General features: G+C 44.1%; 1 protein-coding gene across 1 annotated transcript in view; it reads left to right on the top strand.

Annotated features, from left to right (window-relative positions):
- il1rapl2 (interleukin 1 receptor accessory protein-like 2) overlaps window positions 1-21,631 on the top strand; it is a 557,469-nt gene that overhangs the window by 509,010 nt on the left and 26,828 nt on the right. Inside the window, exons 7-8 of the mRNA XM_041196196.1 lie at window positions 7,565-7,710; window positions 13,811-13,954. Coding sequence (XP_041052130.1) covers window positions 7,565-7,710; window positions 13,811-13,954 — 290 coding nt within the window. The remainder of the gene's footprint in view (window positions 1-7,564; window positions 7,711-13,810; window positions 13,955-21,631) is intronic.

Here is a 21,631-nt window from a genome sequence, read left to right as displayed (position 1 = left end):
CATCTTAAGTCAGTGTCATTTTTTGTTTTTAAAATGTCCTTTCTGAACAGCTCAATATATGTTTGGTTAGCCAGTGAAATCACAGATAGATATCATTCATGTGCAAGTCACATCATTGTGATAACTTGTTTTTTTGTAATGTTGAACAAGAGATAAATATTTGCCAGGTGAGTGACGATAACCCCCCTGCTCTTAGAATCATAGAATGGTTACAGCACAGAAGAAGGTCATTTGGCTTGTTGTGTCCATGTTGGCTTATGGCGAGAGCAACTCAGCTGGGCCCTGCCCTTTATCAATAGCCCTGAATTGTTTTTCTCATCTGGTGCTTATCTGATTCCCCTTTGAAAGTCTCGAATGAATCTGCCTCCGCCACGCTCCCAGGCAATGTATTCTAAGCCCTAATCATTCACTGCATAAAATATATAGGGATAGGCCAGAAATTATAGGCCAGTCAGTCAGACTTCAGTAGTGGACAAATTATTATAAGCAATTCTGGGAGACAGAATAAACAGTCACTTAGAAAAGAGTGGATTAATCAGGGGTAATCAGCATGGTTTTGTATGGGGAAGAACTTGTCTTATTGATTTAATCAAATTTTTTGAGGAAGTAACACGGAAGATTGATGAGGGTAATGTAGTGGATGTTGTTTACATGGATTTTAGTAAAACATTTGACAAGGTCCCACATGGCAGACTGGTCAGAAAAGTAAAAGCCCATGGGATGCAGGGGAATGTGGCAAGTTGGATCCAAAATTGGCTCAGTGACAGAAAATAAAGCGTAATGGTTGATAGATGTCTTTGTGAATGGAAAGCAGTTTCCAGTGGTGTTCCACAGGGCTCAGTGTTGGACCCTTTAATCTTTGTTGTGATATGTTAATAATTTGGGCTTAAATGTGGGAGGCATGATTGGGAAGTTTGCAGATGACACAGAAATTGGCCATGTAATTGATAGTGAAAAGGATAGCTGTTGTCTCCAGAATAATATCAATGACTTGATTGAGTAGGCGGAGAAGTGGCAGATACATTTCAATTCAGAGATGTGTGAGATAATGCGCTTGGGGAGGGCAATCAAAGCAAGGGAATACATAGCAAACAGAAGGATATTGAGAAGGGCAGAGGAAGTGAGAGACCTTGGAGTGCATGTCCATAGGTCCCTGAAGATGGCAGGACAGGTGGATAAGGTGGTGAAGAAAGCATATGGAATGCTTTACTTTATTGGGCGAGGTATTGAATACAAAAGCAGGGTTGTAATGATGGAACTGTGTAAAAAGCTGGTTAGGCCACAGCTGGAATTTTGTGTACCGTTCTGGTCACCACATTACTGTAAGGACATAATTGCTCTGGAGAAAGTGCAGAGGAGATTTACAATAACGTTGTCAGGGCTTGAAAATTGCAGCTCTCAACCATCGCTTTTCTAAGGAGAACAACCCCAGCTTCTCCAATCTATCCACGTAACTGAAGTCTCCCAACACTGGAACCATTCTCGTAAATCTTTTCTCCACTCTCTCTCTAATGCCTTCACATTCTTCCTAAAGTGCGGTGCCAGAATTGAACACAATATGCCAGTTGAGGCCAAACCACTGTTTAATAAAGGATCATGATAACTTCCTTGCTTCTATTTATAATGCCCAGGATCCCATATACCTTTTTAACTGCTTTCTCAAACTTCCCTGGTCCATTCAGCGATTCTGTTCCCGCACCCCTTTAGAATTAACCCCTTATTTTATATTTCCTCTGATTGTTTGTCTGATCAAAATGTATCTCTTCGCACTTCTGTGTATTAAATTTCATCTGCCAAGTATTCACCCATTCTACCAGCCTGTCTATGTTCTCTTGAAGTCAATCGCTATCCAGCCCCGCAATTCCCAATAATTCCTAGTTTTGTATCATCTGCAAGTTTTGAAATGGTGCCTCGTTCCCTTGTCTGTGTCACTAATATAGATCAAGAAAAACACTGGCCCTAAACCCCACTGTTTATCATTCTTCCTGTCTGAAAAACATCCATTCACCACCACTCTCTGTTTCCTGCCACGCAGCCAACTTTATATCCATGATACCACTGGCCCTTCTATTCCAAGGGGGGCTTTATCTTTGCTGGCAAGCCTACTAAGCATATTTTGGAAGGCAGAATCATGCCAGGAACTCTTCTACTCCTGAGTGTGAAGATGAGGTGTTCATTAAATGTCTCATCCAAAAGACACCCTCTCAGTACTGGACAGTCAGGCTAGATTGTTGTGCACATGTTCTGGAGTGGATCTTAAACCCACAACCTTCCAACTCGGAAGTGAGGGTGCTATCAACTGAGCCACAGCTGGCACTATTGCACAACATCGTTTTAGCACTATGGAAACTATACAGGACCAAACAAACAAATGAGTCTCGGCTATTCCCTGCTCTGAAGCAGAATTGCACCCGTGGGCTGGGAATTCTTGTCAAGCTGCTATGACAGCAGATTCTTGGCCTCCAATCTGGATGCCATCCCAAATCCTGGGATCATTGGTATGTGCATTAAGGAGGTAGGTGCAGCTGAGCCAAGCAATAGTCAGCCTTGTTCCAACTATGGCTCACAGCAACACACATCACTTGATGTAGGCATACAGAACAGACTTTATTCATACCGTATTGGTGATCAATCTGTACCGCAGAAGGAGCAGCTTTGAATTTCTCTCTCTCCATCTCCCTAACTAACCTTGGAAAAAACCCTGTTGCTTACTTCGCAGATACATTTCATAGATAAGAATCCATGAGTTATCTGTTCTGAAATTCTCCCAAAGGCACCTTACAGACCGCTTTTGTACCTAAATTATGACAGACATTAATTCTATATTTTAGTTAATTGATCCCTCTTCCCATGTTCACTACAGTAAAATCAAGTTATATATTAATCACTCATAGCTGATGTTGCCTAAATTAGTATCTCCTTGCACAGGCATTCCTCGTAGATGATGATCAAAAATTTGGGGAGCAACAGAACTTTAGCCCCCTCTCGCTCGCGCACACCCAACTATTAACTTTAGATAACCTGCTGCTGCTTGATCAGTTATAGTTATGCAGTTCAGCTTTGATTATTAACTCTTAGCTGTCTAACCTGTTTGGTGGGTGTCTGCAGCATTGATAGCAACACCTGGAATGCCTGCCCGTATCACATGGTTAATGAGGGCGACACTGACTGATTTTCACAACTTCAAACTTGCATCTTCCCCAACAGGAAATGATCACTCTGTCAGATAACTGGCATTTCTCATACTCAGGATTTGACCCTGGCACATAGCATGTCACGCTCAGTTGGTAACCCTCATGCCGCTGAAACTAGACGGCTGTGGGTTCAAGTCCCACTCTAGGGGCTAGGGCCACACAGTTGGAGCTGACACTCCTGTTGCAGTTCTGAGGGAGTGCTGCACTGTTAATGGCACTGTCTTTCACGTGAGACATTGGGTCGGAACTTCCAAGCTCCCCAGCGTCGAATTTGGGGGTTACCCCAAAGATGTGCTGGGGAATCCTTCTCAGATGTTCCCAAGTAAGGGTTTGCATGGCAATTGCCCAGAAGTGCACACTTCCTCTAGCCAATTGCATTGCGCTGGGAATCATCCAAAAATGTGGTTTAAATTGCAAACTTCAGATGGTTCTGACTGGGTTACACCAATAGTTAGAAAAAGTTAGAAGAATTAAAACCTCTTCTAACTTCTGGGTACCTATTGTAAAGACCCAGACTGACCTCAGAGAACTCCCCCCACGTACCTGACCACCACCACCACTACACCCCCCCATGGGGCTACCCCCCCCCCGACCTCCGATCCCCTACACCCGCCTGACCTCTGACAACCCCAGCCTTACTGGACCGCCAACAACCCCCCCCCACCGACCCCCCACCACGGGACCTCAAACCCCAACCCCACCACCACCACCACCCCCCCACCAACAATCTCGGATTCCACTCTGCGCACCTCTGACCCCCCACCCCCAACATCCTAGGCCTCAGAATCCTCCCCCACCCCACACCACCCCCCCCCCCCCCCCCCCACAGACCTCTGACTGCACACCCCCCACCCCCCCACCCCCACACAGAGTAAAAGTGCTGTAAAAAAAGGACCTGGCCTCCTTGAATCTGCTGGAGCTACACTTGGCTGGGATCTGCGAGGGGTCTTTCGATGCAGGTCCCAAGCAGCTCCGGTGAACAGAAGGGTCAGCGTAATTTTCAGGACGAGGCAAATGTGCATTTATTTCTTCTACTTCCTGCGGCCCAGCGGCTTCCCGACACTAATCGGAAGTTACGGCCCATTCAGTTGAGGCCCTGTGTCCCTCTCAGGTGGTCAAAGCTCCCATGGCAAAATTTTGGAGATGATCAAGAGACTTCTCCATGGTGCCCTGGCCAATATTTGCCCCTCAATTTTTAACACCCAGAAACATTGTACCTGGCCATGATCACATTGCTGTTTATGGGACCTTGCTGTGCGCAAATTGTCCGCTGTGTTTCCTTACACTGCTGCAATGACCGTGCTTCTAAATAGCATTTCATTGGCTGTAAAGCACTTGGGGATGTCATGAATTGTCTACATAAATGCAAACTGTTGTTGTTGTACTGTGAAAGAGATCAACAGCAGCACCTGTTGGACTGCAGGAGAAACAGTGCATGTCTACTTCATTTCAATGGGTGTTGAGCATTTCTGAACTGCTGAAGCTCAGGATTACTACCTTTCCAAATTTTCACTCGCAAGTGGAGTACCTGAATAAATCCCTTCTGTTCTCCAAAGCGTAAAAGAAGAACATTTGGGCCTTTAATGAACAAGAAGGTCGCAGTGGGTTTTAGCTTCACCATTTGGGGAGAATAATTAATCTGCTGGTCAAACCGTGGTCCATCGTTGCTCTTTTACCAATGACATTTAATCATGTGCAGCGCCAATGGCTTTAAGGTAGCTCTGCCGTGAGGCAATGGCTATCGAGTCGAGTGGAAAAGTTAACACCAGCATTCTACAATGTTAAGCCACATGGTGAGCATCATTACATTTGAAAGACTTGTGTTTATATCGCAGTTTTCATGACTTTCGGATGTCCCAAAGTGTTTTTTACAACCAGTTAAATACTTTTGTTGCATTATAGCCACTATTCCAATGTGGAAAACATGTCAGCCAATTTGCACACAGCAAGATCCCACAACTGGCAATGAGATAATGATCAGATAACCCGTTTATCCTATGGATCATAAGAAGCCCCCTGCACTTCTTTGATTAGTGCCCTTGGATCTTTCACATCCACCTGAGAAGGCAGATGGGGCCTTGGTTTCAGATCTCATACAGACAATGATACCCCTGACGATGCACTGAAATGTCAGCCCAGATTAGCTGTTCATGTCTCTGGAACTTCTTTTCAAAAATTTGCCATCAATCCTGCTAAAATTTATTAACCCAGTCTTTTTTTTTTGATTCCTTTCTTTAAGGTGGAACATGTTGCAGAAAAAGGCTGAATGTTGTAGTTTTCTAGTCTTCATTTAGAAGAACCTTTTATTCAGGGATTCAAAGTGACTTTGTCTGGTCTGTCTTAAATGATGCACCAAGCCAAAGTCAGGAACTCGATACCTGGAGAGTTACGGCGTTGATCCGACATTCTGCTGCTCTGTGATTCAGTGCATTCCTACATCAAAACATTAACCTATTTAATTCCTTTTACCATAAACAACATTAAATATTGAACTTATTTTCACTGAGTTGGAATTAAGTAAAGGAAGGAAAGTAAATCTGGTGTTAAATTTGCAACTGCGATTGAGGCCCTTGGTGGAATTGATTGAGATGAAGATCAGAGGGGGAAGGTGGTACTTTGTGGGAACAGTAGCGTAGTCATTATGTTTATGGACTAGTGAACCAGAGGCCTGATCTAATGATCTAGAGAAGTTGATTCAAATCCCATCGTGACAGCTGGGAAATCTGAATACAGCTCATTAAATAAATCTTGAATTTAAAAGCTAGAATTGGTAATGGTGACCATGAAACTACCGAGTTATTGTAAAAACATACCGGGCAGAATTTTCCCCCCGTCAGTGGGGGGGGGGAGAGGTGGGGGGGGGTGTTTAGGAGCGGACGCGTGGAGGCGCGCCTCTGATCGCTGCCCCCAATTGGGGGCGTGCCACCATTTTATGTGGGCGGGCCAATTAAGGCCCATCCAGTGTGACATCTGCAAGGAAGCGGCGGGGTGGGGGGGGTGGTGGGGGGGATTCCCTCAGCCGGGAGTGCGCTCTTTCACGCAGGCGCACGAAAGAGGGTACTCATCTCCCCGAGGCTTAGTGCTGCCTCAGGGAGATCAGCTCCTGTGTGAAAAAACTTTTGAAAATAGAACAGATAAATTCCCCTGACATGTCCCCCCGTGTGACACTGTCACGAGTTGGGACATGCCGATCACTTACATTGACACTTTTATTAAAAATTTTAAAACCTACAGGAAACCTCATTCTGTCCGTGGATGAGATTTTATGCTTTTTCTGAAGCCCGCCAGGGCTCCCAGCCTGCCCGCCAACCTTAAGGTCAGATGGGCAGGTCCATTAATCGCTTTAACTACTTTGTCAATGACCTCAATTGGCCATGGACAGGTCAGTGGGCACACAGCTGATTCTGCTGAGCCCCCACCGACCTGAAAATTGAAATGAGGAAGGGAGCTCCACCCAACATCATCCCGCGTCATTTTACACGTCGACAAGCAGACCCCGTACCCACCCCCGCTCACCGACCAGGAAATCCTGGCCACCAAGTTCAATGATGTCCTAACCCTGTCTAGCCTATATATGACTCCAGACCCACAGCAGCAAGGCTGATTCTTAACTACTCCCTGAAGTGGCCGAGCAAACTACTCAAAGCACTGCAAGGCGCTACGTTTGCAGTGGTTCAAGAAAGTGGCTAATCCCCACCAAAGGACAATTAGGGGTGAGGATAAAATGTTTGCCTGGCTGGTGGTGCCCAGATCCTGTGAATTAATTAATCAGAAAAGGAATGTAGGGACCTGATTAGGCCATTCATTCCCTTGAAACTTTCCCACGATTCAGTTCGACCATGGCTAAGCTGCATCTTCACTTATTGAACTGCCTTTTTTCTGTAACCCTTAATATCTACCAGTCTGAGTTTTGAGTTTTTTTTAATTGACTCCCAATCGCAACAGCTTTATTCCCATGAGCCTTTGCGTGATCGAAGACTGCTTCCTGGCATCACCCTTAGACGGCTTAACTCTGATTTGAAGGTGTGCCGCTTTATTCTGGACTCCCCCATCAGAGGGAATAGTTTCTCTCTATGTACCCTGTCAGAAGCTTTAAGCTGGTGCAGTAGGTTTACAAGGTGAAATAAATGATAAGGTGTTTGCTTCCACCTGCCAGGTCCATCTGGCCCAGACTCTACTATCCAGTATGAAATCTGACCGCTGCAGCCACTAAGCCTCGAAATGCACCCTGGGCAGTCGACTACTGCTACCACCCCCACCCCACCCCACCCTAAAATAGTGGCGGTCGCTAATCGACAACAAGCAAAGCAGTGAAGTAGAGTGCATTTAAAGGTTTGCTTTCCTCTCTCCCCCTCCCCCACCACCCACAGAATTCTAAATGAGCACCTTGGGGAGAAGGAAGTGGAATTGTTGCTGTTATTCGATGGGGTGAAGGAGACGGACCTGGGGAATTACACCTGCATCGTAGAAAATCGAATTGGACGCACGCAGACCAGCATTCTTCTCCAGAGGAAAGGTAACCATCGACAATGTATGGTGCTTAAATATAACTTATTGGCCTCATGAGATTGGTGTTTCTGTTCGTTGAGTGAATCTCAGAGTGGAAGAATGACCAGTGGCCATTAACTCATTGTTAGTCAACATCCCAGAAATGAGCTTTCAGTTCATTCTCTGGCTAAACCAGACTATTCGGACACTCGTCTGGCCGGCTTTCCATCTTTTACCCACCATAAACTGGAGCTTATGTGAAACTCTGCTGCCCATCCCTTAGCTCACACCAAGTCCCATTTACCCATCAGTCCTCACTGACCTACTTTGGCTGCTAGTTAAGGTATTCCTCAATTTTAAAGCTCTCATATTTCTTTTCGATTCCCTCTATGGCCTTACTGTTCTGTATCACTGTAATATCGTCCAGCCCTCCATCTGAGACATCTGCGTTCCTCTAGATCTCACCTCCTGAGCGTCCCCAATTTTAATTGCTTCCCCATCGGTTTTCTGCTGCTTAGGCCCTCGACTCTGGAACTCCCTCTCCAAATCTCTCTAACTTCTTTTCTCATTTAAGGTGCTCTTTGAAACCTACCTGTTTGTCCAAACTTTTGGTCATCTTTCGTGATATGCACCCCCCCCCCCCCACCCCACCGCCCCCCAGTGACTCGGTGTCAAACCATGTTTGATTAGGCCCCTGTGAAGCGTGTTGGGATGTTTTGCTACATCAAATGTGCTATGTAAATGCAAGACGTTATTGTAGCTTTGAAGCCAGAGAGCACAACTACGGCCATCCAAATAGAGTGTGTGTTTGGAGCTCCCTCTGCTGTCTACTTCTGTGCTTAGCTCCTCAAATTGCCTCAGGTGTAAAAAAAAAAGCCCATTTTAATTACAGCGCAGTTGAAATAAGCAGTGTTTCGCACAATATTCCAGTGCAATGATTTTGATGGGCGCTTCAAAAATGTTCCAATGTATGTGCTGCATTTTTTTTATTTAAATAAGGGATAAATGGAGTGCCCACACTGACAGTGATGCACGGTGACAGTTGCCTGTTTGTGTATTGTCAACACAGAACAGTGTTTGGCTGAAACATTTTTTTAAAAAAAAAACACAATAACATTTCAAATGAGCGGAACTCAAATTCCCAGCAGATTTTTTTTTTTTAAAGTTTTATTATTCAGAATTTCCAACTGGGGATTTGAAAATGTATTACTGATTATGCGAAGCACAGCCCTGGAGATAATCCTTCAGCATTAAAAATGAAATAATTCCTCTCCCAGATGTAAAGGCAGTTGTTTCGCACAATAGCTTCGCCTCACGAAAGGGCGATCTCCAAATAAGGTGATTGCAATCAAAAGATGAGATTTTTATCTTAAAGTAAAAACTACTTTTGGATTGAAGCAGGTACGTTCCTTGGGAAGATGGGGGAGTGGTTTAGGGCACTTGATTCTCTGGTGTATCAAAAAGTGGGTCAAATCTATCATTTATTTATCCACAGTATGGTCACTTTAATCGCGCTGTAACGCATGAAGGTAGCTACTAAGAACACAAACATGACAAATTGCTGTGCTTGTAACTCTAATGGGCTCGAGATTTATGAACAGGATGGATCATTAGGAGATGGATTGGTCAGGTGGATCCAGGAGCAGCAAATGTAGAGTTTCGCCTATTTTCTGCTCGTGCTGTGTGCCAAAATAAGTGACGGTAGAAACAAAAGGGAGGGGGGGCTGCCTCCACAATACCTGGTCACGTATCAAACCTCAAAGAGGTTTAGGGCTCCAGGTCACTAAAATGGCACAAAAAGAAACCAACGCGGGCAAATGGAATGCTGGCCTTTATAACTAGGAAGCCAGAATATAATGAGGAGGTTGTCTTACCGCGGCTATACAAAGCCCTTTTTAATTCATCTCTGAGGTACTTCTGGGAACTGCAGTTTAGAATTGGAAAACTGGTCTTTGAAGGAGTGCAGTGCAGATTCATCAGAACCTGACCAGGGTTAGGCTTTGAAGAGAGATTGCATAAACTAGGCTTGTATTCACTGGAACATAAAAGGTTAATGAGTTATTTGACGGTGGGTTTTGAAAGGAATTGATAAGGTAGACAGAGGAAAACTGTTTTTTTCGCTAGTGGGGGAATCTAGGAGAGAGCTTAAAATCAGGTCATTCAGGACAGGTATTAGGAACTCTCTCCCACAATGGGCAGTGGGTGCTCAAGTAATCATTTTAAACCTGGGATCAATTTATTTCTGCTAGACAAGGGTATAAAAGGATATTGAGTCAAGGCTGGTGGATGGAGTTACGCTACCAATCAACCATAATCTTACTGAGTAGCAGAACAGGCTCAAGGAGATAAATGGTCTCCTCCTGTTCCTGTGGTCTTATGAATCCAAGCATGTCTTAGAAAACCAGGAGGTTTTAATATCAAGACTGCAACAATAGCCCGTGGACAAGCAGATCTTAGGTCAGTATCTGTAGGGTCCCAACTATCGCAGCTATTTTGTTGTCTCATCTATTCCATCTTCTCCAGGAATCTCAGTTATTATGAAAGGCAGCCCTATCAGATGATAGAGATTCATGTGGTTGACTCAATGCCGACTACTACATAGGTCAGGTTCTAAATAAATCCTTTGTGCCGGTGTTCATAAGTGAGAGGGACAACGTGGGTATGGAAATCAGGCAGAAGGACTGTGATATAAATAAAGAAATTAGCATAGAAAGAGAGGAGGTTCTAAGCGGTCTTTCAGGCTTAAAAGTAGATAAATCTCCAGGTCCAGATGAAATGTATCCCAGGCTAGGGAGGAGATAGCAGGGGCGCTGGCAATAATTTTCAATAGCTCTCTGGCCACAGGAGAGGTGCCAGAGGACTGGAGGACAGCCAATGTGGCACCGTTATTCAAGAAGGGAGGAAGGGATAAACCAGGGAACTACAGGCCAGTCAGTCTAACCTCAGTGATGGGGAAACTATTGGAAGCAATTCTGAGGGACAGAATTAAACTACACTTGGAGAGGCAGGGATTAATCAAGGACAGTCAGCATGGTTTTATTAAGGGGATGTCATGTCTGACCAATTTGATTGAATTTTTCAAAGAGGTGACCAGGTGTGTAGATGAGGGCAATGTGTTTGACATAGGCTACTTGGACTTCAACAAGGCCTTTGATAAGGTCCCGCATGGGAGACTGATAACGAAGGTAAGAGCCTAAGGGATCCAAGGCAATTTGGCAAACTGGATCCAGAATTAGCTGAGTGGCAGGAAGCAGAGGGTGATGATCGAGGGGTGTTTTTTGTGACTGGATTCCTGTGTCCAGTGGAGTTCCACAGGGATCGGTATTGCTGTTTGCTGTTTGTGGTGTATATAAACAATTTAGACTTGAATGTAGGAGGGTTGATTAGTAAGTTCGCGAATGACACAAAAGTTAGTGGGGTGTTAAATAGTGAGGAGGATAGCCTTAGATTACAGGAGGATATAGATGGGTTGGTCAGATGGGCTGATCAGTGGCAAATAGAATTTAATTAATTAATTAAAAGTGTGAGGTGATGCACTTGGGCAGGACAAACAAGGTATAGGAATACACGATGAATGGTAGGACCCTGGGAAGTACCAAGGATCAGAGAGACCTTGGTGTGCATGTCCACTGGTCCCTTAAGGTAGCAGGACAGGTAGATAAGGTGGTTAAGAAGGCATGTAGGATACTTGTCTTTATTAGCCGAGGCATAGAATATAACAGCAGGGAGGTTATGCTGGAACTGTATAAAACGCTGGTTAGGTCACAGCTAGAGTATTGCGTGCAGCTCTGGAATCAGCATTATAGGAAGGATGTGATTGCACTAGAGAGAGTACAGAGGAGATTTACCAGGATGTTGCCTGGGTGGAGAGTTTTAGTTGTGAGGAGAGATTTGATAGACTGGGTTTTTTTTCCTTGGAGCAGAGGAGATTGAGGGGGGACATGATTGAGGTGTATAAAATTATGAGGGGCATAGATAGGGTAGACAGGAAGGAACTTTTCCCCTTGGTGGAGGGATCAATAACCAGGGGGCATAGATTTAAGGTAAGGGGCAGGAGGTTTAGAGGGGATGTGAGGAAGAATTTTTTCACCCAGAGGGTGGTGGGAATCTGGAACTCACTGCCTGAAAGGGTGGTAGAGGCAGAAACCCTCATAACATTTAAGAAGTATTTGGATGTGCACTTGCGATGCCATGGCATACAAGGCTATGGGTTTAGTGCTGGAAAATGGGATTAGAATAGTTAGGTACTAGTATGACCAGAGCAGACTTGATGGGCCGAAGGGCCTTTTTCCATGCTGTAGACCTCTATGACTATGACTCTATGCTGACCCCTACTGTTTTATCAGTGTTATTTTATGTGAAGTTGAAATGTTTTACTCTGAACTGGATTTGAATGATTTAAAAGCTTGTAGAGAAAAAATGACTTTTATATTATTACCTGCAGCTATGCTGTGGCTTCAAGCAAATTGCTCAATAGCATGTTAGCACTAATGCAGAAAGGATGACACAACTAATGTTGATGTACATAGGAAAGCCCTCAATAAAAATCAAGCCAAAGTGCACAATATTCATTGACATGAAATTGTCCTGGCAGTATATCAATTTGCTTTCCAATTGTGCTCACTCAAGATAAGACATTAGACAATTGCTTACAGTTTCTGTTATTGATACTTTAAAGGTCTGGCTGATTGACACTTTTATAGGGGTTGTAGTAAAGCAGGTTTTTTTTTTAAGCAGTCCCACATATGCCATTGTTACAATAGGTGCATTGGTTCTATACAGAGTGTACATTGGGTGAAGGGGCATGGAAATACCATGAGTTAGCATGGAGGGTATAAGGAGCCATTTAGGGGTGGGTGGCTGGCATGAGTAGTATGTATGTGTTGCCATGGAAGGGGCATGGAGGACATGGACCTTACTTTTCAAAAGGTTCCTGAATCCAGACTATACTTTATGACTCCTCTGAGGGGCCATGAACCACAGGTCATGGGGAGGTGGTGGCATAGTGGTATTGTCACTGGACTAGTGTTCTGGGGATGAGGGGTTGAATCCCACCATGGCAGATGGTGAAAATTGAATTCAATAAGAACCTGGAATTAAAGGTCTGACGATGACCACAAAAACCACTGCCGATTGTCGTAAAAACCCATCTGGCTCACTAATGTCTTTTAGAGAAGGAAATCTGCTGTCCTTACCCGGTCTGGCTTACATGTGACTCCAGATCCATAGCAATGTGGTTGACTTTTAAATGCCCTCTGACCAAGGGCAATTAAGAATGGGCAATAAATGCTGGCCCAGCCATTGACGCTCACATCACATAAACAAATAAAAAATGATATTTAACATAAGCAGCCATGTAAGGGTTATTATCATGTCTTTTCCTCTCATTTGATAATTACACATTCTGTATTATAAACTATTATGTATTTTAGAATCACTAACAGTATGATTGAGTTCTTTGTTTTTGGCTGAACAAAGAGGCCCAATTAAAATACTTTTCTTAAACATTGGTCACAAATCCATTTCAGATTTTGAAGATACGTATCGTGTAAAATAGATTTCCTGTCTTTTAGGCAAGTGTGGCCATATATTGACAAGTCTGAGGAGAATTTTTTTTTAACTTTATAATAGGTTAGATTGACAAAATGTAATATTGGCAAAGTTCACAGCAAGATTATTACCTCACAAAAATTTGTCATAATGTCATACCCAATACCTGTTGCGATTATTTTTATGGCACAAGTTTATAGAATTACAGAATGATGCAACTCACGAGGAGGCTTTTTGGCCCATTGTTCCTGTGCCAATTCTTTCCCCCTAGCCCTGCCATTCTTTTCCCTTCAGTTATTTATCCAATTCCTTTTTGAACGTTACAATCGAATCTACTTTCTTCTTTGAAGACTTGCTGTGTAAAAAAAATAAATAATTCCCCATCTCCCTTTTGATTCCTTTGGCACTTATACCCTTTGGCTACTGACCCTTCTGCCACTGGCGACTGTTTTCTCTGTGTATGAGGGACCGATTCCTGTGGATCAGTGAATTTTTCTTCAGCTCACCATTGCAGAACAGCGTTTGTACTTTGCTGTGATTGACTACTTTGTGATTCTGTTACCCTCCATCTGTTCCAGACTTGATGTACCGAGTAGAACTTGCCGGTGGCTTAGGAGCCATTCTCCTCCTGATCAGCTTTCTTGTAACAATATACAAATGCTACAATATTGAAATGATGCTGTTTTACCGGAGCCATTTTGGAAGTGATGAAACAGAAGATGGTGAGTAGACACGTTTTAGTCCTATCTTGCTTCGGCTATGAGATATGGCAATTCTTGTGTCTGGGTGTGACGCACTTTTACAGGAGATTGCTTATTACACGTTACAGCAGTGATTTTATTTTTCTGCAAGCTCAGATCCTCACAGGGCATTCATGTAACCATTTTTCATCAGTTAACTACAAGTGAGATAAAATGTTCTATTAACCAAAAGAGACGTTTTCTTGACAGGCTTCTGTATACCGTATAATACTTTAATTTAACAAAACGTATAACCGGACGCTGTTGTCAAATTTTTCATAATAGCAATCACACCACAACTGCTTTTGTGTTATGTTATACTTTGCTGCATGACAACTCCACCAGCAAGTCATTTATATGGACAAGTTAAGCTTTTGAGGTTTTCAGCTCTGACCTAATTTTTTTGTTTCTGTTTACTTATTTCCTCTAGTGTTGAGTAGATGCTGAGAGTGACCATCAGTTACTAAAGCCAGTGACCGTGTCAAAAGACAAAAATTGTTGCTTATAAATATGGATGTTTTTTGACATGTTGCTTTGCGCTACAGAATGAAAGCTATTCGGAACGATCTGCTTTTCTGTCTGTTTGTTATAAAATCACATTTTTAAAAAGCCCCTGTCTTTGCTACTTTATTTAGGCTGCCATTTTTAGTGTTATACAAATAGTTATACTAGTTGAGAAGAAAGTTCCTTAGAACTGAAATGGGTAAATAAACTCTATTACATGGTGGATGGTCCCTGAATACACTCAAATTAATTTATTTACAAGGATCTAGAGGATCTCTTGTGCTTCTCTGATTTTAAAAGCAGGGAATGATTTTGTTTCTTTGCTTAGTTGTTCCACAGGATTTAAGTCTGAGTGGCAATAGTATCTGCAGTAACACTTCACTACTTTTAGATTATGCTAGCAGATTTCCCATGACATTGCTCATGGTAAGTCAAAGTTGCACATTGAAGTGTAACATCTGAAGGATAAAAGAAAATAAGTGCAAGGGTTATAGAAATAATGTACTGTACCCAAGACTTTGAATGCGTGTGATATATTTTATGTATGATCTTTGTTTAATTTGGATGTCATAAATGCTGCACAAGAGTTGCTATTTGCCAAGTGCTCAGTACAAATTCCTTTAAACATGCACAGCTCAAATCTCATTGGGCTAAACCTGATGTTCTCTGTTTTAAGTGCAGAAGGGAGTGCTTTATCAGGTTCAGTAAAACAATAGCAGTATCAAAATGCACAGCAGGCAGGCTAGCAGTCAGCATAGTAAGCCATGTGCTTTGGCAGAAGGAACTAGCCCTATTTCAGCAGTTCTCACGATGCATACTATAAAGTTCGACAGTAAGATTCAGGAACCATGGACATCTGAAATTAAAGTAGCAAAAACTGGAAATGTGAAGGAGAAAGACAGACAAACTTTTCATCACTCTTTTGGTGTGTCTCTGTACACAGCTGGATAGGACTGAAGCATCTAAAATCAAACAAGCGCTTGTGTCATATATTGTAACATTTTAAACCCCCAATAGACAAATTTCGAGAGCCACACATCTGGTAAAAATGCACCTGCTTTTACCTGCCAAGGAATGTGAAGAAGACAACAAGCCAAGATTCTGCTCCTGTTTATTAACAGGCTGTGCTGCGGAGTGTCAAGTCAAACTCTGCCAAGGCAGCCAGAGAATTACTTTACTGCTCCAGAATCCCAACAATTTCCAGGCACTGTAGTTTGAATTGGTTTCTTGGCCCCATTGTGGAATGTGTTGTTTAATCTTTCATGGTGTAAAATGTTCATACCTAGCTGTCAGACATTCATGGACAAGTGACTAGAATAACTGTTACTGAACCATGAAGCTATTCTCAGTATTGCTTGAATAAAAGCAAAAAACTGCAGATGCTGGAAATCCAAAACAAAAACAAAAATACCTGGAAAAACTCAGCAGGTCTGGCAGCATCTGCGGAGAGGAGCACAGTTAACGTTTTGAGTCCGTATGACTCTTACGGACGAAGAGTCATACGGACTCGAAATGTTAACTGTGTCCCTCTCTGCAGATGCTGCCAGACCTGCTGAGTTTTTCCAGGTATTTTTGCTTCTGCTCAGTATTTCTTTGTTACTTTGAAATACAATATAGTCCATGCTTGACATGGAATTTTCCAGGATTATTGTTTTTACATCGATCATGGGAAAATTAGAGAAGACATGTTACTCAAAGTATGCATGATCGACGCCCTCAGAAGGCCATGAGTTCAAACCCCACAAAGATCACGTAACCAAAGTTGCTACTTCAGTGCTATGCTGAGGTAGTGCTACATTGTTGAAGGTGCCAACTTTCGGGTGAGATACAAAACCAAATTGCCTGAAGAGATAGACATTGTGGCATCCTTGACACTATTAGAAGAAGGAGCAGGGGAGTTCACCCTTCTGTCCTGGCCAATATTTGCCCTTCATACAGCGTCTTCGAGATATATGAATTTGTTAAAAGCAAAAACGCTGTGGATGCTAAGGATCTGAAATGAAAGCAAAACGTGCAGGAAAGACTCATCAGGTCTGGCAGCATCCGTGGAGAGAGAAACAGAGTTAATGGGCTGGATTTTACTTTCGGACGATGATGTTGGGCGAGTGTCCTGACATCATCGCGCACTCTCACAACCTTTTGGTCAGCGGGCGCGCACGAGAGTTGGCAGCCGACAATGGGAAGGCCCATTAAGGCCCTTAAGCAGACAATTAATTTGAATTTTTTGCTGCCCACTCAACCATTCGGTTGGTGGGGGGTGGGGGGGGGGTGGGGGGTGGGGGGTGCGGGCGAATAGGCCAGGCGGCCTTTGCATTTTTTAACGAAACCTCATCCACGGGCAGGATGAGGTTTCCAACGGTAAATAAAAAGCCCACAAAAAAATTTTTCAACTTCATTTTGAGTGTGTCCCACTTCGTGTGACCGAGTCATGTGCGGGGTTTGGGGGGGAACACACGTTTATCTCATCTTTTAAATCTTTGTTTTTGTTTCTCCGATTCTTCAGCTCCCTGAGGCAGCTCTGTGCCCTCGGGGAGGGGTGGGGGGGGAGCTTTCAGAGCGCGCTCCCACACGCGTGCGCAGACCTCCGCGCTTGCCCTCCTCCCACCCCCACCCCGGCGGCGCTGTGCGTTGCAGCACGCGCTTTACGCTCACTGGCCGTTAATTGGCCAGCCAACGTGAATTCGCGGACGGGGGACGATTGCGGGCGGCGAACCTTTCCCTGGCCACTCCCGGGCCCTCCCACTGCGCCCGGCCAATGTTTCGGGTTCAATATGACTCTTCTGCAGAAGTGATGTAACATTGTTCCACATTAACAATGGGAAACGTTAACTCTGTTTCTCTCCCCACAGAAGCTGCCAGACCTGCTGAGTTTTTCCTGCACTTTTTGTTTTATACTAATTGGTTAGTTATCGTTAGTTTGTGGAAGCTTGCCCTGTGCAAATCTTCCACCTCGTTTCTGATATCATAGCGGTGAGTGCATGTCAAGAAGAGTTGACTCCAAAGCACCTTAAACTCCCAAGCACATGAGAAGTGGTGTATAAGTCTCTCTCACTCATCACCTGTGTACTCATTGGCTTGAATTTAAAATTCCCTTTGTTGTTTTCGAATCCCTCCATGACCTGACTCCTCCCTACTTTTGTAACCTCCTCCAGCCCCCTGAGATCTCTAAACTCCACCAATTCAGGCCTCTTATCCGATTTCTTTGCCCCCACCCCCCCTCCCCCTCTAATGATGGCCGTGCCTTCAGATCTCTACGTTTTAATATGCTCCTTAAAACTAACTCTTTAGTCACTGATGAAAGCTTTGATTCCTATTCCAAGAGCAATCCACCAATATTGGGTGGGCGGTGGGGGGTGGGGGCTGGAAACTACAATAAACTCCCAAAACAATTTGTAGAAGCATGTTTGAATAAAGAACCAACTTTTAGACTGACAGCAAAAGAAGCATAAATTCACAATATGAAATGTAAGTGACACCCATTAAAGAGGAGAATATCAAGAATGTGGAAACAACAGGGAATCATCATTATCTTTATCCTAAGGCTATAAAAGCGATGAAGGAAACAAACACTGGGAAAAATTGTAACTGAATCCTCCCATCGGAAAGCTGGTAGGATCGAGCACACAGCTGGGTTTATAGATTGAAATTGCCCCCAACACCTCAGGCTTGAACTGCAAACCATGATGCACCAAAGGTCATGGAGACTGATTGTTTGCAAGCACGTAAAGCGGTGTATCAATTTTTGCTGTTAACTCCAGCCCAAAGCATGTTTTCTTGCTGCAGAATATAAGTTAGCTGCAAAAACTATGTCAGTGAAGTGGGGCGCTAGAATCTTGCAGTCTCCAGCTACGAGCTATACATTTGAAGTTAATTCTGCTCTTGGCAGGGGGAGGTAGGCTGGAGGGACTTTACCAGTAAATCAACAGGACAAGATCTTCCAGCCATTGCCCAGTGTTGTCAGATTGTGGGTTCCTCTAGAAACTAGAGGATATAATCTAAGCTGCCGCTGCCATATTGTGCTGAAGGAGGGCTGCACTGTCAAAATTGATGCCTTTCAGTGGAAGTGTTAAACTAAGGTTCCATCTGCCATCTCAAGTGGATGCAAAATATCCTACAGCTACTATTTAAGGATTGGGTGTTAAATCCCAGCCTCTATGTTGTCTTTTGGCCAATTCTGAATTTTGAAAAATTCACAGCAACAGTGTATCCTCTTTTAGAGAGCTAGCCCCACCCTCATGTTAGTCTTTGGCCACAGCTGCTCCAGTGAAGACCTGGCCCTAAAAACCAAGAAGATTTCAGTGACCCATCACTGGAACGCCTTTTGGAGATCCAGCAATCTCACCCCTCCAGCTAGGGAGGCGGTGACAGTGGTGGGCAGTGCCAATGCTGCAAGTAAGAGTTTGCCCATTCAGTGCAGAAAGAGGATGAATGATTGCTGCCAGGGTAAGGCAGCCATCTCATCACTCTAAACTCTCACACTCACAAGCCCGTCACATATTCGCTGGCATCTCACTCGCTGCCAGCTCAAGGGATAGACCACTGATTCTCTCCCATGCATCCTGCCTCTTCAGCCCTCACCATCTTGAGGCCACTTGCAGAGATCAACATGTGCCCCCGCACCCTTCTTCCCCAGTACAGCCCTCGCCCTTGCCTGAGGCCACTTCTCCCCCTTCCCCAAGCAAGCCCTAGCCCTGCAGCCATTGAAAAGCCACCCCCGCCTTATGGCTGGTCTGATAGGTAGAGACCTGCCCCATGCGACCCCCCCCGCCCCCACCACCCCAAAAGTGACATGGTGCTGCCTGCAAAGCCTAGTGCTAATGACCGTGAGTGATGTCTGAAGTAATGTAGTCAAACAAACCTCGAAGTCCCAAGCGAAGTGCAGCTCGCCAGGAACACGTCTCATCTGTTCAGTTGTGAAACACGTCGGCGTGTAATTATGTCAACGTGCCTGGATGATCCAGTGTGCGGGGACAATTCCGCTGGGGGCAGGGTTAATAATGAGGTGCTCATGTATTGAAATTAGGTTCTCGACATGCTGCAGCAGGAAACATGGCCCTTCATTGACGGGTGGAGCGGACGATCACAAATTGGCTTCATGATGGCATAAAACAGATTTTTGGTCTTCTCGCCATATTGTACCTCCCCCACCCCCACCCCACTCCACCCTCCCACCCGTCATGACGCCCAACACAAATGGAGCCGGAAAAGGGGGCTGCAAGAATTGAGGACTGTGTGCCTGGCTGCAGTTTATATACGGCACCCGGAGTGAGGCAAGGCATCAGGGGCCATTCAGAACAAGACAGCCTGTTTCCTGTGGCTGCATAATTGATGAGGTGGGAAGCGGATGATATAGTGTGAAAACCCGCCATTGTGGCCGGGGGGAGGGGGTAAAACATCGTTTCTCACGCCCGCTACTGCACTTGGTGCAATTCTGGGATGATTCCCGATAGGTTGATGAGTTAATAACAAGGGCAACATTTTCAAATATCTTTCAGCAATTTATTCCTCAATCGTGGTCTTAGTTTGAATACTGCTTCTCATTAACATAAAATAGTGATTTTAACAATTATGAAAACTCTTGTCCAATGTAACTATTTCTAAGTCTGGCATGTGCAGCAATGGATTATCCATTCATTACCGCCACTTTAAAGTTACGCCATAATACACCATAATTTTTATCCTTGCTATTGTTAATCCAAAGGTGTAAAGAATCACTGTAGGAATAAAAAAAAAATCAGAGCATAAAAACGAACTTGCATTTATATAGCACACTTAACAAAGAAAAATGTCCCAAAAGTGATTCACGGGAATGTAACCAGAAAAATTTAACAGCAAGCTACAAGAGGAGATATTAGGACAGGAGGTTAAATGGTTTTGGAATAAGATTAATTGGAAAGAATTCTCCAGTCGGCAAGTGGAGACGGGACCCACTCACCGACGCATAAATTGACATGAGGTTAGATTTCCAGTTCGGCGGGCGTGCTGACGAGTCGGCTGTGCACTCACCGAGCTGTCAAAGGCCTATTAAGGCCATTAAGAAAGTTAAAGTTGTTAAGAAAGCTGCCCGTCCAGCCTTAAGGTTGGCGGGAGGGGGGTGGGCAGGCGAAGAGCCCAGGCATCCTTCGCATTTTTCATGGAACCTCATCCACGGGCGGGCTGAGATTTCATAAAGGGTTTATTAAATAAATTTAAAAATTTGAAAAAGTTAATGGACATGTCCCAGCTCATGTGACAGTTTCGCATGAGGGAACATGTCCTCCAAAAGTTTTTTTTCTTTAATTAATTTTTTCATAACTTGAACAGGGAGATTTCTGCGCTCTTTTGCCCGCATGCATGAAAGAGCGCAGGACCAGACTCAGGCAACACCCCTGCACCCCCCCCCCCCCAAACCCCTGCCCGCACAGGGAGTGCATAAAATGGCGGCGCGCACCTGATTGGGGGCGCCAATTGGGCTTGCACTCGTTCCCGCTCGCCCCCACATAATCCCCCCCCCCCGACGGGGGAAATTCAGCCCATCGACTTCAGGTAACAATGCACGCAGTGACATAAGGTGACAATAAATCACAGCTATTCCCATCTCCACATTCACTGAGGAATGCAAGACAGGTGAAACAGCTGTCAGACCATCACAGCTTTGAAAAACACCATTGTTTTTTATTTAAAAAAAGGAGAGAAGCCGGAAAGACATTGCCGAGGAGCAAGGCTAAGGATTGTAAGGATGGGTATAAGCAAAAGATGATTAACACTCTAGGGGGCAGAATGGTTCTTATACTGCTCTGATCATGGAATGCCTCAGAAAGACAAGCGGACAAGATTAAAGAAGGAAGGAATTAAGTTTGGATAGCTATTCTATATTTTTAATTGATCAGGGGTCAAATCGGTTTTGTAAAAGGTAGTGTCAGAAAAGTAAATTAGTTGAGTGGAGTCCATTTTAAGTGAAAATCGAACTGAAAAAAAAAAGCATGAAAGCCAAAATTACCCTTTCGCATTCCATTTGATCTCCTGTTATCCAAACTTGCATGTCACAATCATTTGACACTCATTAGCACTCGCACCATTGTTGAATCTTAATTCTTTCTTCCCAATCATTTCCTATCCCTCTAAGGCAGTGTCTTGGAATAATGTGTGTAAATAATATTCCCGCTTAGCTTTTCG

Source organism: Carcharodon carcharias, chromosome 9 (assembly GCF_017639515.1).
Source record: "Carcharodon carcharias isolate sCarCar2 chromosome 9, sCarCar2.pri, whole genome shotgun sequence".
Classification (NCBI taxonomy): domain Eukaryota; kingdom Metazoa; phylum Chordata; class Chondrichthyes; order Lamniformes; family Lamnidae; genus Carcharodon; species Carcharodon carcharias.
Note: the sequence above shows the minus strand (reverse complement) of the source record. Positions and strands in the feature narration are given on the sequence as shown.